The following is a 20,099-nucleotide window of genomic DNA, read 5'->3' on the forward strand; positions in this document are numbered from 1 at the left end:
TATGAGTCCTCTTTGTTACCTGGCTTCTCTGGGGTTGTGGATTGCAGTCTGGCTATCTTTTGCTTTACATATAATATCTACTCATTAGTGAGTACATACCATTTTTGTCTTTCTGGGTCTGGGTTACTTTACTCAGGATGATTTTCTTTTTCTAGTTCTATTCTTTTGCCTTCAAATTTCCTGAGGTCATTGCTTTTTACAGCTGAGCAATACTTCATTGTGAACATGTACAACATTTTCCTTATCCATTTTTCAATTGAGGTGCCTCTCTAGATTGTTTTGAGGTTCTGGCTATTACAAATAATGCTGCTATGAACACAGTTGAGCAAATGTCCTTGTCTTGTGATTGACCATCCTTTGGGTATATACCGATGTAGTGGGTAGCCATTCCAGCTTTGATCTGGAAGTTCCAACACCCATTGAGACTTCAGCAACTGTCACGCCTACAAGGCAGGGCCAAGGGACATGCCTGGAGACCTGAGATCTGGATGGGCCAGCGCTCTCTCTGTTCTGGGACCCTGAATGGTGGAGGTGGACCGAGGAGAGCTCCAGAGAACATCGCTGGACTGCGATACACCTTCCCCAGACCCCGCGACCTACCTATCCCTTAATTTGTAAGTTACGCCATTAAATAAATCTCCTTTTAACTACGTGGAGTGGCCTTAATAATTTCACCAATATACCAAAGATTGGTATAAGTGGGTCTTAATGTAGATTGATTCTCAACTTTCTAAGAAACCATCATACCGATTTCCAAAGTGGCTATACAAGTTTATACTCCCACCAACAGTGGAGGAGTGTTCCCCTTACTCCACATCATCTCCAACATAGGCTGTCTTTTGCAATTTTTGATCTTAGTCACTCTGATAGGAGTAAGATGGTATCTCAGAGTTGTTTTGATTTGTATTTTCCTGGTAGCTAAGGATGTTGAACAATTCTTTAAGTGTTTCTTGACCATTTGAGTTTTTTTCTGTTGAGAATTCTCTGTTTAAATCTATACCCCATTTTTAATTGAATTATTTGGTATTTTGATGTCTAGTTTCTTGAGTGTATTATAAGTTTTGGAGATCAGCCCTCTGTCAGATGTAGGTTTGGTAAAGCTCTTTTCCTATTCTGTAGGCTGTCATTTTGTCTTATTTACAATGTCCTTTGCCTTACAGAATCTTTTCATTTCAAGAGGTCCCATTTATTAATTGTTGATATCAGCATCTGTGTTGCTGGTATTACATTGAGGAAGTTGTCTCCTGTGCCAATGCATTCAAGGCTATTTCTTACTAAATCATTAGTAGGTTTCCTTCAAGGACCAAACATCAACTCAGCTATATGTATTACAAATGAATTTAAAATAATGAGATAACACTTGGGGAGTGGGCCTCATTTCTAAGTAGAGAATTTTAACACCTATGTTTATGTATGATGTATGGTGTATGATCTGGAAGATGCAATTTTGACTTTGGGTTAATCTGCATTTTTATTGTTAATTAGTGTTTATTTTTCTAGTGTATGTATGGTAGTTATGCACATTATATGTGCATGTGTGTTTCCATGCATTTGGTACACATCTAAGTGCAAGGTCAAATGTCCATGTGTGCATCTGTATTTAGGAGACTAAAGTTGACCTCAGGAGTCACCCTTGATTGCTCTACAGTTTATTTACCAATTCAGAATCTCTCATATGAATGCAGAACTTGCAGATAGGTGATAATGTAGCTAACTAACTTACTCCAGGCATCCTGCTTCTCCTCCTCTAGAGCATTTGAAATAGAGACTGGTTGGTATGCTTAACTGGCGTATGGGTGGATTCTAAGGATCCTACCTCTTCTCCTAATGCTTCTGCAGCAGCTATTTTAATCACTGAAATATGTTCCTAGCCCCTCTTTCATTTTTTTTGCAGATCTTTTTTTTTAAAAAAGTTATCCAAAGTGCTACATTACATATGTCAATGTACATTCTTATTATCTTATATTTAAATGTAAACTATTGCATAAAATATGACTCATTCGGTTTAAAAACTACATGTTTAAAGCCTATGTATTAGCCCTTTGTTTCCGGCCACTATTTCTGCATGAGTTTGTTTTCTCATGTACTTAAATGCTGCTATATTTCAGCTATTTTCATGAAGTGATTATACAGGCTTTATCTGCATTGTGACTCTTTCTGGTGTTGCGATTTTGAACCACATCTTCATACTTTAGGATTTTTCATTGTAAGTTTCCTAAATTTGCTTCCAATTTTCCTTCTTGGGTTCCACATGCATACCACTGGTTTCTGTCTTTTTAGCCTAGATAAAGCCATTTGCTTTCTTAACCTGTGTCCATTGAGTGTTCTAAAATGAGGGATAGCTATATGGCATCAGCGTTTGTTAACCTACTGCTCTCCGTAGGATTCTGTGCTTCAAATATCTTCATTCATATATAAAGCTTTTTGGCTTTGTCAGGTTTTCATTGCCAAAGTGAGAGCATGACAAAAACATACAGCCCAATACCTGAAATTCAATGAAATTTACTAAATGTCTTTAAGGGAGAAAAAGTCATGTGTTCAAGATCTATTCATGTGTCAGTCATTGCTTTCCTGGGCAACTATTTCAGAGTTTTGGAGCTTTCTCTTTTCTTGTCTCTGGTGTCTGTTCTCAGTCTCTTGAATTAGGTAATATCAAGAAAATTAGTAGTTGTCATTCTCAGCCACTAATTGATATAGACCCCCAGTAGATGATTTAAGAACAGTTGTTACCTACAGAGATAAAATATCTAGGCAAGAATTATAAATTTGCTAGAAAAAAAGATACATAAAGCACAAGAAAACTTAATTTGCCAATAAATGAAGGCAAAAGTACAAATCAATAAGAGAGTGGTAAAATTGACTCATTGAATAAAAATTAATTTATACTTTTCATGAATTAAGTCAATTTAAAGATGAATTGCTATAGCTCTACTACTCTGGATAATCACAAAAGGATTCATAAGTTGTATTTGCTGCAGACAAGTTTCCTTACTTTGAAAAATCAATTATGTAATTTCTTTTAAAACTTAAAAACCTGGGCCGGGCGGTGGTGGCGCACGCCTTTAATCCCAGCACTCGGGAGGCAGAGCCAGAAGGATCTCTGTTGTGAGTTCGAGGCCAGCCTGGGCTACCAAGTGAGTTCCAGGAAAGGCGCAAAGCTACACAGAGAAACCCTGTCTCGTAAAACCAAGGAAAACAAAAAACAAAAAACAAAAAAAAAAAAAACTTAAAAACCTGAAGCCTTTGATACAGCAATCACACTGGCCACAGTTTTCCCTTCTTCCTCTCCTCCTGTTCTCTTCCACCACCCAGCTATGTTCCAAGCCTCCAATCTACTCCTCCTTCTTTTCTGTTTAGGAAAGGACAGTTTTCCCATGAGTATCAACAAAACATGGCATATCAAGTTGCCTTAAGACTCATTACCTCCCCATGTATTAAGGCTGGGCAAGGTAACCCAGTATGATGAGTAGGGTACCAAAAGATTGTAAAAGATCAGGAGACAGCCCCTGTTCCTACTGTTAGGAGCCCCCCAAGAAGACTAAGCTACATAAATGTAACATATATGCAGAGTACCTAGGTCAGTCCCATTCAGGCTCCCTGGTGGTTTCAATCTCTGTGAGTGAGACCCGATGAGTGCAGGTTAGTTGATTCTGTAAGTTTACTTGCAGTGAACTCCTGAGTTTCCCACAATCCGTTCTCCTCTATTTCTACGGGATTCCTGGAACTCTACCTAGTGTTGATGTTTGGCTGTGAGTCTGCATCTGTTTCCACCAGTGGCTTGATGAAGCCTCTCTGATGACAATTTAGCTAGGCACCAATCTGGTCAGAGGAGATGGCCAGTTAAGGCTACATATCTGCTATTGCTAGGACATGGAAACAGACTAGATGTCTCTCAACTTAGGAATGGATAAAGAAAATGTGGTACATTTACACAATGAAGTACATTACACAGCTGTTAAAAACAAGGATGCAGGACATTTGAAGGTTAATGGATGGAACTAGAAAAAAGTCATCCTAAGTGAGGTAATCCAGATTGAGAAAGACAAACATGGTATTCACAAACTGGTAAGTGGATATTGGCTATAAAATAAAGAATAACTATGCTAACATCCACAGCCTCAGAAAGGCTAGGTAACAAGGAGGGTTCAAGGGGGAACACCCAGGTCTTCCTGGGAAGGGTATGAAATAGAAGAGATTTCTTGAGTGGACTGAGGGAGGGTGTGGAAGAGAACATGAGTGATCAGACTGAGGGCATGCAGAGGAGAAGAATACTGAAAGAGACTACTGGAAAAGGGGGACAATTTGGAGTTAGATTGAAAACCTGCCACAAGCGAATCTTCCAGGAATCTACAAGGAGGTTCTCAGCAATCACACCTTTTAAAGAACAAATTAATAATAATGAAAAGTAACATTCAAAAAGATGTCCAAAAAGTTGTTTATTGCAGAAAATTACTAATGATTAAAAGTGTCTAAGGAACTGTTTTCTAATCCCTACGAGTTAGGCAGAGTAAATTATGGTATCTCTATAATGCAAGGTGTTCCATAGTCATTTCAAAGAACTAAATAATTCAGTGTCTTAGTCTGGTGGCTTTTAATGGCTTCTGTAAAGTATTTTGGAATGAGAATAGCCTTATATAATAAATTAAATTTGCAGATCATTTATATATTAGTTAACAATCCGTATTTGAATATGTGTAGGATTTTGCATTATGTATCAAATTTTACTCAGTAAAATATTTTGAAAACTTAATCCTAAATGCTACCTTATTTGAAGAGACTACATTTGAAGAGACAAATAAAACAAATGAGAATGGAAGAGGGGGAACTTACTGAAATATGTGAAATATCTTTAGGTGAATGGGGGCACACACACAAAGGAAAGGGTCATTGAGTACACAGGAAGAAAGCAGTCACCTTCAGATGAAAGACAGCAGCCTCATAAAAAACCCTAATGCTTTCACATCAGAACTTAGTCTCTAGGAATCCAGAAATAATTTTCTATTCTGTAAGCTAAGCAGCATATAACATATTGTCATGACAGCTTTAGATAATTATTACAAGTATTTGCATATACTACTTGAAAAAGATGGTAAATAACATGTAGGCTATACTTTGCATAATTTCCAGGTAATAATTTGAGAAAAAATTATAGCAACTATCTGAAAAAAATGAATGAGTGTTGGCCCAAAATTTCTAATTTAATTGTGATATAAAAATGAAACTTTACCAAAAAAAAGAAAAGAAAAAAATAATTAGAATCTGCCTTTGATATTTGTCACTGATGAAATTGCTCCTTTCAGTGACAGAGGATGAATGTCCCAAGCCACCATGGAAGACAGAGAGCCTCATAGAGTCAGCATGATACTCTCAGTGACATAGATTTTAATGAGGTAAAACAGGGAAGAAGAGAGACAATAGTTGCTTGTAGCAGTGACAAGAGAGGAGAGATACCTGGAACATCCCTTTCAGCACTCTGAAAGAGCAATGGAAGAGTGCTTTGTGACGCAGACCCCTGCTGAGCCTGTAGCTGGAAAGTCTGAGACCTCCCAGGAAGCCTACCCTTAGAAAATGCAGAGCAATGGTCCCCAGATTATAAACTGAACCATGGACAGTGGAATATGGTTAGAAAATGAGGTATAAATTTATAGTTCAAACCACACAGTATTCAACAGGTCTTAAAACTGGTCAGAGCTGGAGTCTACAGAGGAAACAGACACAGGTTCTGAGTAGTGCATATGACTTCAGATAGGAACAAGAGGGCTTTGAGCAGTAATCACAACTACACTTCTGAAGTGTAGTAGTGCACTACGATGAAATATCTCTTATTCTATTAAGAGACTGGAACTTTTGCTTGGCCTCACAGCCAGAGTTCATAATAAGTTGGGGTCACATAAAATTTAAGACTGTCAACCTACTGTGTTCATAAACTGTTAGTTTAGTCTGCTTTTATGATAACAATGTAACCATCAACCTTGCTTGCCTTGGGTTTCCCATGTAATCACCTTTTATTATCTAAACAAATGCATTGCTGTAATCTTAAATTATGTACTCTTCCAAACTCCTGGTTCAGAACAACGCATGTGTATCATTTGCCGAAAGCAGAAAGCACAGAGGTTGAATGCAACAAAATAAAAATAAAAATAAAATAAAATAAAATAAATAAAAATAAAAAGCAACACTTATATTCGTTGCCTAAATAAGTTAACACCAGTTGGAACCAGTGACTTAATCCGTTGTATAACTTTATTAAAGTTTTCTCTAAAGGATCCCATTCTTTTCCCATAAGATGCTATTCAGAAAACACAGAGTGAAGCCCTTTGTGATGGACAGGGACAGTCAAGCCATTCACAGACACACTCATACCCAGAGACCCAAAGGTAGATTCACAGGACAGCCATCGGGTAGACACAACTTCATAGTCATACAACAGAGACAAGGGACACAATCCTAGGGAGCATGAAGTAGAGCATTAAAATCTGTACTACCTTTTTAGTTACATGACACCAGGGAAAAGTTACTTTATTTCCTTACTAATGCATTTGATCCATATACAAAAACACAGACTACAGTTGTGACCAGATTTTTGCATAAATATTCTCCTATTGAGTGACAGGAAAAATATCTGATACCCAACCCAGCAGAAAATCACTCAGAAGTGTGATAGACATGCAAAATTTCCGGTGGGCATACCAAGAATAGAGAGATTGCATTTAGACTCTGAACTCCATCCCACTCCTCTTTCTTCATAGCCACACTTCCTTTATTTTATTTTATTTTTTTTATTTATTTATTTATTTTTTTTTTGGTTTTTCGAGACAGGGTTTCTCTGTGTAGCTTTGCGCCTTTCCTGGAACTCACTTGGTAGCCCAGGCTGGCCTCGAACTCACAGAGATCCGCCTGGCTCTGCCTCCCGAGTGCTGGGATTAAAGGCGTGCGCCACCACCGCCCGGCTTCCTTTATTTTATACCCACCACCATTTGGCAGCAAGCTCTTCTGTGCCCTGTCTTTTCTCACCCACCATCATTTTTATATTTTAGCCTCTTACATTTTTTTTATTCTGTTTAAAATTATTTTTATATTCTATCTTTTCCCTTTTAATTTGGAAAGGCACTCCAAGCAGGCTACTGCCCTGGTTTGCAAAAGACAGAGTTATTTCTTGAGCAACAAATAAAAATTAAATTATGATTTTTATGATTAAATTAGGAAATTTGATATGACTGAAGATAATCACACTAAATGAGTCTACAAAACACACATATTACATTTTGAGTTGCTTGTGGTTCCTGGACTCCAAACACATAAAATTATGCATGAATGTATGACAGGAATGTATAATGAAAACTGTCTAAGGGAACAAAAGAGAATAAGAGAGCAAAAGAAAGGGGAAACAAATGTATGAGGGATATGCTCTTTAATAAGCAAAGTACTATGTTCAATGAATAAACAAAACAAAATGAAAGCTAAAATCGAAATATTTTAGCGTTTAGTGGATAAGTATTTATGTCAAAAACAGAGTTGAGAATGATTGGAATACAAGAATATTAACTGCTCTGTAAGATATATATTGACATTTACTTAAAATGTTTATTTCTGATATTATAACCAGGGAAATAAAAATCAATTCTGTATTTATGTACACAATTAGTTAGGTTCAAATGTATTTGTATATTTGTTGATGCATACTAATACATATGTATACATTATATACTAAAAATTATTATATATTTCAAAACGTCTGAGAATTGCGATATATTATATATAAACATGTTATCACATTTAACTGAACTTCTAGATTACTTATGTTCAATACTTTCTATGAATTATTTAAATCAGCATATAACTCTAACCTATGCCATTATCTCAATTGTGTCATAGTGTCTGGCAAAAATATAGTGCTCTCTCCTCTTGATGGATTTATTAAGGAAGGGTATGTGTGTCTCAGAACATATATGGCAAAGTAAAGGGGCTGTTAACTACCATTTGTTTGCTCTGTCTGTTCAACATATGTCTCCTGGGGTTTGAACTCAGGTCCTCGGGCTTAGGGAAAGTTGTCTTTATTTATTGAGGCATCTCTGCCTCAGTTTATTAAAAAAACTTAACCAAGAAAACATTTAATGTAAATGAGTGATAGAGTGTGCAAATTGAACTTGCATGATATGTATAACTTAATAATAGTTATCCATAATTTGTATGTCATTAACTTCAAATTTAACTTCAGTGTTTTTCGTTTTTCTGTCATACATGATTGCTTTGGATTTCACTTCAGGATGACTTTCTGACCCTAATTTTCCATTCCTTCCTTCCTTTAGTCAATGTTAATTATCATATGTGCATGGTGTTATTCTCCTGTGTCTGTTGTCATACCTCATAGTGCAATCTTTAACATACTAGTGTGGATTAAAGAGGAAAGCCATGCATTATGCACAGCTTAAGTCCTGTATACTACTAAAGAGCTATATGACACACATAGGCTATTTGACTGAAGGCCTCTTCTATTTTATATTAAAATAATGATGTGATTATATTTTAATTAAAAATATATGAAAAAGGATGAGGTTTTAATGTAACCACCATCTTAATAAAACATAAAACTTTAAGGATAGTGTATATAAGCACCTGCCATGTTATATGTAAGTAATATGTTTGTTAGATACCTAATTTACATATTTACACACTGCTTTTTAATTTATTTTCTCTCTATTACTGTGTCAAGTGAAGCAATTTTATGTTGTGTTTTTATGATAATTTTACAGGTTTTATGTTCTTAATGACCCAAGTCTTAGCCCTTTGAATTTACTTGATTATCTATAAAAGTTAATATTTTGTGTCACTTTATAATATGTATATTTGATATTTGCTAATTTTCTGGAGTCTACAAAAATCAAATATGGAAGTTTCCATACATTAATCTTACTTACAAGATGTGGCACACTTTCTTCATGAGTTTTCCTACAAAAAAGGGCTCTGCAATTTTATGTATAATAGGCTTCTTTCTTGCAAACAATTTTCATATAATTTTGTTTTCAATATTCTTTTCAAAAAATTCTTTGAAAATACTCACAGAACGGTATGCGTTTCACTTCATGAGTCCCTTAGAAATAGAAATGCTGATTCCCTCTTCATCATTTCTTCAGTTTACGGTGACCTTTAGTGTAGTAGATAGCCTACAGCAGTATTGGTATGTTAAGCGAGGCTATTTCCAAGTCATTAATTGTTGGTAGTATATGTCTATCTCAAGGTGAGCAAACTTGTTCTAAAAACTATTCAGGATATATAGAGACACTATACTCATCTTTCATGCTGACTTATATAATATGTGGAATTATGCTTATGAGTAATGCAGCTGCATCCCACTTTATCTGCCTTCTGGTCTACTGAATCTTAAAGTGAGATCTGAATCTTTGCATACATGTGTTTTGAATTCTGCATTAACGTAAAAAGAGAAATATTTTACTAACTATGTAGTCAACATCTCTTATAATTAACCAAAAATTCACTCAGAATCCAAAATGCAGGATGATTCAAAACATTCCAGCCACCAGGTTTGTCAAATTCCCGTCTGTCAACATTCTATTGCTTTTCATGGCTGTTTGCCTCTGAAAAACAAAGAACATTCCTTATCAGCTAAACATAGTTTAAAATGACTTGTTAGATTTCCTTTGGAGTGAGAAAAAAAATATTTCATCAGTAGAGAATATCCTGGCAGATAGAAATATTGTTTCTTTGGTAAAAGCTTAAGGAACATTGCAACTATCCTACTGTGCACATCAATATTTAATTTTTCTCATATGTTTTGTTATGAGTAAGTGCTCAAGAGGCACAATACATCAAGATACACTATATTAAAAAACAACTCAGCAAATTTATTAGCAACACTTCAAGTTTTTCTTTCATTTCCACCTGTATTGATTTCAGTTATTATTTGGTGGTTTGTCTTTACATCAATTACAAGTCTAGATAATTAATGACATCCATTTTCATTCACATGTTCTTAAACAGGAGCAGAGTATATTATACAGTCCTTCATCTATCAGAGATATTGTGTTTCTCATAATTTATAATATTATAGTGATATCATATATTTGTCTAAGATACCAGTGATATAGTTGTAACAATATTCTTTATTTGAAATGTTTAATTATTTGAATATATAGAAAATCAAATTTACAGCTAGTATTGTATTTAAAGAATATAAAACAAACACAAACATTCATATGCTTACAAAGGCACAAACAAATTAAAACAAGATAAAAACAGTTTTATCATAGACACTGTTTCTGCCAAACTACTGTAACTGAACAGATGTACAGCAATTATTCTTAGGCCTCCTGTCTTAACAGCCTATTGTCTGAACTAAAGAATGTTTTAAGATGACTGGATCTGTGTAAACTAGATGGTCTCAATTTAGTTACCAATATTTGATTTGCTGGACATTAATAGTAAATATCCTTTGTGTTTTCTAGACTTTAGATTTTATTTTTATTTTTATTCATTTATTTATTTGTTTGTTTATTTATTTTGGTTTTTTGATACAGGATCTGTAGCGCTGGTTGTCCTGAAACTTGCTCTGTAGACCAGGCTGGGCTTGAACTCACAGAGATCCATCTACCTCTGCCTCCCGAGTGCTGTGATTAAAGAGTACGCCACCACTGCCTGGCAAATTTAGATTTTAAAAGAGACTTCTTAACATATAAAATCAATAATAAGATTATGTTCATTTCACTTTTATTTTCAAAAGCTGCCCTTGTGTGTGTGTGTGTGTGTGTGTGTGTGTGTGTGTGTGTGTGTTTGTGTGCACATTTATGTGTGTGTTTGTGTGTGTGTGTGTGTGTGTGTGTGTGTGGGTGTGTGTGTATGTGTATGTCTTGTGGAAGAGAAAAGCATGGGTGTTGGAACCAGAATTCCCATCTCTAGAAAGGAATTCATCATTGAAACACCACTCTAGCCCAGGGTTACTTCATTTCTAAAACATATTTATTCATGAATAAAGAAAAAATGAATATTTTATGAAAAGAGAAAAGAGAATAAATTTTCTGCTATTTTACTTTCTTTTAAATTAAAAAATACAATTTACTCTTTTTCTTTTACATTAGTTTTAAAGTTACACCACTTGTTTTAATACATTTTGGTTATATGAAACTATATATTGTACAGCCTTGACTTACTGCATTCTAAAATAAAACATTTTTTGTTACTTTAGAAGGCTTATAAAATTTTTATTATATCTCAATTGTTTGAAGCTCTTTCTTCCCTTGTGCAATGTACAGATAAAAATATAATTTTACTGCTTCAAATACTTCATTATTGATTTTCATTTGGGCACATAATTAATCATTCTGAAAACTTTATACTACTTTATAATTCCAGAATCTTTGAGCATAATTTGAGATAATAGAAGTCATTATTTAGTATTTCATATAATGGAAGATATTAACAATAAATTTTCAATATTTCATGTCAGAAAGATTACATATTTTGACTCTTACAAGCTGTTCTTTTTGGTCATAGATTTCTCTCTTGTGCCATAATTTTGAAAGTATCTATCTCTTTTCTTTGTGGATTTTCAAGAATTTTCATTAATTTAACTTTGCCTTTTATGAGTTTTTCCATGTGTCAGGAAATTATTATCTCTCTCATCAAATTTAATGTTTTTTATTGTTGTTTTGTTTTTCCTATCTTGTTTGAACTGTTTTTCTCATCAATTTTTGTATTCATTACATTTCTATTTGTTTCTTCCTCATTCTTTACTTACTGGAGAATAAAATTTGAGTGCATGATAAACTTTTTAGAAATAAATATATTAAGTTTATTCTTTGCTGTTTCATGAAGATAAAAAAGTGCCGTTTTGCCGGATGGTGGTGGCGCACGCCTTTAATCCCAGCACTCGGGAGGCAGAGCCAGGCAGATTTCTGTGAGTTCGAGGCCAGCCTGGGCTACCAAGTGAGTTCCAGGAAAGGCGCAAAGCTACACAGAGAAACCCTGTCTCGAAAAACCAAAAAAAAAAAAAAAAAAAAAAAAAAAAGTGCCGTTTTGAGGCACTTTATGATATTTTGATACATGTGTACATTGTGTGATGCTCAATAAGTTTTAACATTTTCAATTCCTGCCATTTTTCTCAAGATCAGAACACTCATCGCCCTTGACACTCTGTTGTAAGATATGTTACCATTCATTGTTTCACTTCCAGTTTGCACCACAGCCTTCCTTCCTGGTACTTAGTGTAACTCAGGACCCTCCCGCTAGGCTCTTCCCCCTCTAACTTTGCATTTTCTCTTTCCAGCCTCAGTCAAGGCAGTATTTCAACCTCTCAGCTTCTATTAGTACAACAGCTTAAGATTCTTCATATCAAACAATTCTTGTCTTCCTGACTTTGTCCTAGATGAGATTAGAGACAATTATAGTAAGTGAAAAAGACATAAAGACACCATTTCTGTCTCTGTACTGAGTGGGTTGTGTTTTACTATCTAGTGAGTTTTCATTTATTTGTTTTATAACTTCATTGCTATGTTTGAGATGGTTGCTATGCCTTAAAACCATTGAAATCATTATAATGTAATGAATGAATTTCTCTAACCTTCCAACACGCCAGTGCATGCTTTTCTAGATAACACTGCCTTCCACTCAAACGCAGGAATTAATGATGTGATTATTTACTGTATTGTTTGTTTTTATATAAAATTATTGGGGGCATAGACGCATTATTTGTTTCTATTTAACAATTATTCTGGGTTTTGGTTTTTTTTTGTTTTTGTTTTTTGTTTTGTTTTGTTTTGTTTTTCGAGACAGGGTTTCTCTGTGTAGCGCCTTTCCTGGAACTCACTTGGTAGCCCAGGCTGGCCTTGAGCTCACAGAGATCTGCCTGGCTCTGCCTCCTGAGTACTGGGATTAAAGGAGTGGGCCACCACCACCCTGCCAAGTATTCTAAGTTTAACTTCATTTTGATAATAAAATTGATTACTTGGCCAAGACAGAAGTATGTTAAAGTATTCATGATAGTCACAGATTGTTAGATACAAAATGATTCTGTGAATGTCAACAATATGTATAAAAGTGAAATTATTCGTGATGAATAACTGATTATCTTTCAAAACAACAAAAATGACAATCTTTGTGGCTGATAAAGTGAACTGTAAGATGCAGAAAGGAAGACATTTCATTCAACGATATAGGTATATTGGCTAAGAAATCGTGGCAAGAAAAGAGAAGTAAATCGTTCATATTTGCCCAAATCAATGATTGAATGAAACAAAGGTGGGGTGTACATATGTGTGTGCATGTCTGCCCATTCAAGTCTGTGCCTGTGTAAGCCTTTGTGGGCTGCCAATGGCAGGTTTCAAGAAAACAGACACTTTCTGGAATGAAGGTTAGATAATTCTGTATATGATAAAATATCACAATTTAATTAAACAAATAATATATACTTGAAAAATGTTTTTGTATCTTATACTAAGGAAATTCATTATATTGCATTTTACAGACATACACACACAGAAAAAACAACTAAGAAAACAAGATAACATCATGAAGATCTCTGAGGGTTTTCTGTGTTGCATAACTTCTATTTAATTCTGAGCATCCATAATCAATTTTGCATATCTAAATTCTCTACATTTTGTCATTCCTTGTCTTCACACTGAGGGCAGACAGATGAACACTGAGGGAAGATACAGAAGAGGGTGGGTTAATTTCTTCTGTGTCCTTCACTTAAAGGCATCCAAGGGAAGCAGGACTTAGGACCACAGCTTTCCTCTTTATTCTAGGAATACTGTCTCTCTATGTGCTGATGGCTCGATCTTTATCAACCACTATCTCTCTCTCTTTACACATCCTCAGACATTGAGATACCCACTATACTATGTTTACAATTGACCCAAATTTATGTCAAGATTTCATTACTTACTTATCTTTGTATTTTTCATTTGGGAATATGCAAGTTTTTTTTTTTTTAGATCATTGCCAAATTTTGTTAAAGGGATATATGAAAAAATAAAACCTCAGTTTGACACATAGTTAAACACTGACAACTAATTATTAGTATTGTGCAGAATTTAACATTGCCAAATGCTCACACTCTAATAGGACAAAACCACCATTGTTTAAAAGGAATCTAAATTGGCCAGGCAGTAGTGGCCCACAACTTTAATTCTAGCACTCAGGAGGCAGAGCCAGGAGGATCTCTGTGAGTTTGAGGCCAGCCTGGTCTACAGAACAAGATCCAGGACAGACACCAAAACTACACAGAGAATCTCTGTCTCAAAAAACCAAAAAAAAAAAAATCTAAGTTATTATAAGTTCTTCATTAGTGATTTTTTAGCCGCATTTATTAGGATATTTATGTTCAAAGTTCTTCTAGGAAAATTTACAAATACATACTGATAATTAAGTTAGAGCTATTAGAAACACAGAATGATAATACTAAACTTACATGACTTAAATATAGTTATTTGCTGATATTCAGCATATTAACCACGATTTTAAGTTGCAAATGTACTAAATAATTGATTATTACAGTTACATATGTTTATTAAGATACAAGTGTGAGGCATTTTAATCAGTATTTAACAATATCAATGAACTTCTTCATGTGAAATATTATAGCAAATAATAATAATAAACATACAGTGTGGTAATACTGGTCTAATGAGAAAGCAGAGAAAATTGAAGAGATGACTGAGAGACACAGAGAGATAATAAATAGCTGTGAAAGGGAGGTGGGACCTGTAATTTTCTCCCTCATTGGTCTTTCCTGCTTCTATTTTCTTTTGTTCTCCAAAGTGAATATATTTAAATTGCAGTTTTATATATACATATTTTAATATAAAACGTCAAGAATTAATCAAAGGAAAATTACAAAATGCCAAGTTATATTGATATATTTTTTAAAATCATTAAATATGTATTATTTAAATATTCACAGCTATGGCTTATTATATGTTGAATTAATATTTGTAGAATTGAAAAGGATATAAAATTATATAGTTAAATCCAATCTTAGGAATTGTATAAATGCATGTACAATATTTTATTTAATATTTTAGTGACAAGACAAACTCAGAGAAGAAGTAAATGTTAGAGAAACATATGCCAGAATAACTTACAATACATTAAGAATATCACAAATGTGTTAGATAATTATAACTTATCGATAATTAGTAGAAGCTGATTGCTTAGGAAGTTTTATGTACTGGTTAAGGGAAGCCCTCTACACCCTGGATTCCCTAAAAGAAATAAACCCGTGAAAGATACTAGACAGAAAAGCAATCTTACATATGCATGCATCAGTCTGGAACTGTGTGAAAACAGGAGTAAATAATTTTAAAGTTAATGGATCTATTTTAGTAGTTTAAAGATAATATACAGGTACTGCTTTTAGTTAGACAGAAGCAAACTCAGATACAGATCAGCTGTTTGGATCAGTCTATGGATTTGACATATGTTAATGAACCAGATTGAATAGTTGAACCAAGGATATTTGGAAACAAATTGTTAGTGTTCATTTTCTTGCTTCCAGCATTATGAAATTTGTCACAAAATTTTATGTAATTAATTAGTAGATAGAGAATCTTATCATATTGCCTAGTCTTATTTTGAACTTACATGTCTCAGATCACAAGGCATTTACTAATATTAATAGAAAACACACTTGAGATTTTATATACACATAACAGATACATATACAAATTCATTTACTGATGTCTGTGAACCCATTCAAAGACAGACTGATGCTATGTAATATTATTTTCAACTATATTCATTCATCAAGTATAAATTCATTGCTTTGGAGACAGTAACATGCTGACTTTGACAACTGAACTGACGTTACCTCTAATAAAAACATAGTACAGTGTGTCACATTAACCTCCAAACTAAACAACTCTCTAACTGTAGCCCTGGAGAAGGATACATAAGTCAAGCTATCAGATGCTCTGGGAGAAGCAATGAGTACTTATAGCTTAAAGTTGATGAAGTAGGGATGCTTTTTCCTGCCATCATCATCCTTAAGTTATATTTGTTCAGTACTACAAGCAATAAAGCTAATTCATATTATATCCCCTCATGAGAATGAGTATATAGAGAAAATTGGGTAGTGCATATATTTTCTGACATTATAGAGTTTGAGAAAGTGTGTATGTCCTCTTATCTTTTTTATTGACTTCATCTTAAGCCTGATATGTGCAATCTAACTGGAGGAACAAGAAACAAACAGCAGTATATAATGCTCTATAAAATTTTATACTCATTTGAGTGATGCTTGCAGAAGAGAGTATAAAGATTTTAACTGTAAAGTACAGAAATTCTTTTCTATTATTTTTTATAATTTAATTTTCTATTTAATTTTTTTTTTCATTTTACATACCAGCTCCTGTTCCCCCTTCCTCCATTTCTCCTTCTCCCTCCCACATCCCTCACATCCCACCATGATCTCTTTCTCATAGGGGTAAGGCCCCTCCCTCCTGGGTAGTCAACACCAGCTGGCATACCAAGATGGGCTGATTAGTCCCCTCCTCCCTGCATCACAACTGAGTAAGGTATTACACCTTAGGGAATGGGCTTTAAATATCCAGTTCTTGTATCTGGTCTCATTGCCAGGGTACCTACAAACATATCAAGTCACATAACTGTCACCCATAGTCAGAGGACCAGAAAATGAAGATATTCTTAAGATAATTGTAAGATAATGAAGTGTAATGCCAGTGAGTGGAATCCTGTGCAGTGCGGATAGTTGCTTGTCATGCAAAAATCTTTTCAATTATACCACATACTTAATTATTTACTGTACATGTAAACATCTGTTTGGAGTATAAACTCATATTCTTACTTTATCTTACATGTTATTTATGAATATGTGGTATACATATATTTTATACAATAAAATTAGAAAATTCAAACAGTTTAATAGAAAAACACATTTCAACATAATAATGAATCTCAACCCTAAAGATATTCATTAGCATAAAAGATGATTAGTATAGCAAATGTTATTCTGAAGGCTTTTCTGGAGGTACTGTGAATGATGGATAACTAAATATGTCTTATATTTAATATATAGTATATTAATATTTAATATTATATATATATTTATTTATTTTTTATTTTTTATTTTATTTTTTTTTTGTTTTTGTTTTTTGAGACAGGTTTTCTCTGTTTAGCTTTGTGCCTTTCCTGGAACTCACTTGGTAATCCAGGCTGGCCTCGAACTCACAGAGATCCGCCTGGTTCTGCCTCCCGAGTGCTGGGATTAAAGGCGTGCGCCACCATTGCCCGGCTTATTATATTTAATTAGGTTGCATTCTCAAATATCTTTCTTAAGAAAGATTCAAATGATTTTCAAAAGATTCAAAATGAAATCTTTTGCATTCTTTTGTCTCTTATAATTTGTTCTCCGTTCTCACCTTTATTAAACAAATGTGAAACCAAATTTTAATTACTTGGACTTCTCAGTAAATGTGGCTACTGAGAAAGTGCTCTTTGTAACAGCTGACCATAGTGGCATTGTTTAAGCAATACTCCAGAAGTTTCCCAAGATCACTTTACATGATTTTCATCAAATGTAAAATATTCCATCTCACAAACATTTAAATGTTTAATATCTACATCTTCAGGCAAGAAACAATTTAGCAGCCTTGAAGCCTCTTTTACTTCATGATGGAAAAGTAAACTTTTTAAATGTTATGTATTTTTAGTTATTATCACAAAAATATCACCATGGTTGACAGTACTTTGTTAAGTTTAATGGATAGATGGATTAGATAAATAGATGATAGATGATAGATAGATAGATAGATACATAGATAGATAGATAGATAGATAGATAGATAGATAGATAGATAGATATATATAGTATGATAGACACACACACAGAGATACATACAGATAGTTACAGTTTAGTATAGTTGGGAGCAAATGTCAATAATGAAGCATTGATTATATGGCCTTTAGCCAGGATATAAGGCTACATCACTATTGCTGAGAGAACTTTCAAGAATACTGGGTGGAGTTTATGTAAAGTGCCAAGGGCTTATGTAGTACTCTAGTTTGCTTTCTTGCTATGGAGATTAAGGCCACAAGCAACACCGAGGAAAGAGTTTGCTCCAGCTTATGCCTGCAGGTAACAATCCACCATTGAGGAAAGTATGAAAGGAACTCAGAAGTCAGAAAGTGAAATAGAAAACATGGAGGAAGGCTCCTTCCTGGCTCGAGCTCAGCAAGCTTTCTTGTATAGCCACTGGTCTGGTGATAGTACTATCCACAGTGGGCTGGCCATCTCACATCAAACGTCAGTCAAAACAATCTCTCAGGGCAGTGGCAACAGACAAATCTTGATGCAAGTATACACATAGGGAACTTTACCTTTCTCTGGCAAAATCTGTGTCAAACCCTGTGTGTAACCCAAATATCTTCGACATTCTCACCTTTACCCAGCAAATGTAAAACCAAAGTTTAATTCTTTTAATTTCACAGTAAATGCGGCTACTCTTTCAGGGTTAGTTATTTATAGTAAAAAGTTCTTGTTTGACCCCAACCTTAGGGGGTCTCCCATACCTAATACAAGAAGGTTATGCTTTAAGATATTTTTTTCCTTCTTGTTCTGTCTTTAACAGACTTGCTTTCCATGATCCATTTTTATTTTAATTTGCTTTTTCAAGTATCGGCATTTTACTATCAAGAGTATCAACATTGGATGGCTAAAAATGCTAGCTCTTAAATGTCAGGCCTTGTAAAACTTGCTTGGAGAAGACCTGGTTCAATAAAACTGTGTCAGTGTTTAATAAGTCCTACATGACAGTAATAAAAATTCAAAGGACAGTTTTCTTTTTTTTTTTCTTTTTCTTTTTTTCCTCCACTGTAAGGTCAGCACTGGTGGGAAGGAAACAAACTATATTATCCCAGACCATTAATGATTGTTTAAGTGGAATCCTTGTTTTTCCTGGCATAATATCATTTGTAAAATTACTGTTCCTCCAATTTTGTAGGAAGTGCAAAACAAATACTCCAATGCTTAATTAATCATCAAGCTTTGCAGTTATCCAACTTTGTAATGTTAGAGTTTTCTTTTGCTGTGGACTACAGGAGGCTTGCCAGGTAGGTGCTCAGCACCTGAAGAGCTGTTTGCTAACAGTGATCAATGCCTGTCCGTGGATGCCAGCAAAGGGGGGGACAGAGTCTGATGCCCATGGAGATAATAAGTATGCTTGTCAAAACACCTCTCTTGTAGACAGAGCTTTTCAATGAGAAAAGTGTTTACTGTGATCTCAATGCCTCTCACTATCTAATTCTACTATCTAATTCTACTCATGTATTTTTTTCCTTTGTAGGAAAAGTGCAAAATTAGTTCTTCAAATAGATATGCCGAATAAGGAGTGTGATACATCTTATAGTCATAAACAAAATAATACCCGTGAATACTGTCATATTAACTAGTAGTAATGTAATTTGAAAATTATCCTAGACAAGAGGTATTTTATAACAGAAATGAAAATAGCAACATTAAAATTTCTGTAATTTTCTTCTCTCCATACTCTCTCCATATCTCTGATTAATTTGACTACAAAATTTTTAATTTTATATGAAAGTTTTAATGTCTCTTAATATACAATAAATCAATTATAAGAAAATTAATATAAACCTGCTTTTACATTTCTTAAAATTCCTGGTTTTATTAAGTGTCCTTCATTCTTTTAAATATTTATACATTTCATCTTAATTTTATCCGCCTCTATTCCTCCCAAACCTCTCTCCTGGCTCTGTCCCACAATTTTCCTTCCTTTTACATGGAAGAAAAAAATGTATTTATTTTTTGGTATCTGCTTTATTTCATTAAATATGATAACATATGCTTTCATCCATTCCCCTACAAATGATATAATTTCATTTGTTTCCATTGAATAAAATTATGTATATAATGTATATGTGTGTTGTGTGTACATCTGTGTGTATGTGTTCGTGTTTGTGTGTGTATGTGTGTGTGTATGTGTGTGTGTGTGTGTGTGTGTGAGAGAGAGAGAGAGAGAGAGAGAGAGAGAGAGAGAGAGAGAGAGAGACCTTTATCCATTCATTGTTGATGGTCATATGCTTTATAGTATTTCTGAGTTATTTTG

General features: G+C 34.2%; 1 protein-coding gene across 1 annotated transcript in view; it reads right to left on the minus strand.

Moving 5' to 3' along the window:
• Positions 1-18,407, minus strand: part of LOC131922860 (cGMP-gated cation channel alpha-1-like) — a 38,844-nt gene extending 20,437 nt beyond the window's left edge. The window contains 1 exon segment of the mRNA XM_059277708.1: positions 18,352-18,407. Coding sequence (XP_059133691.1) covers positions 18,352-18,407 — 56 coding nt within the window.
• Between the last annotated feature and the right edge of the window lie 1,692 nt (positions 18,408-20,099).

Source organism: Peromyscus eremicus, chromosome 12, assembly GCF_949786415.1.
Source record: "Peromyscus eremicus chromosome 12, PerEre_H2_v1, whole genome shotgun sequence".
Taxonomy (NCBI): Eukaryota; Metazoa; Chordata; class Mammalia; order Rodentia; family Cricetidae; genus Peromyscus; species Peromyscus eremicus.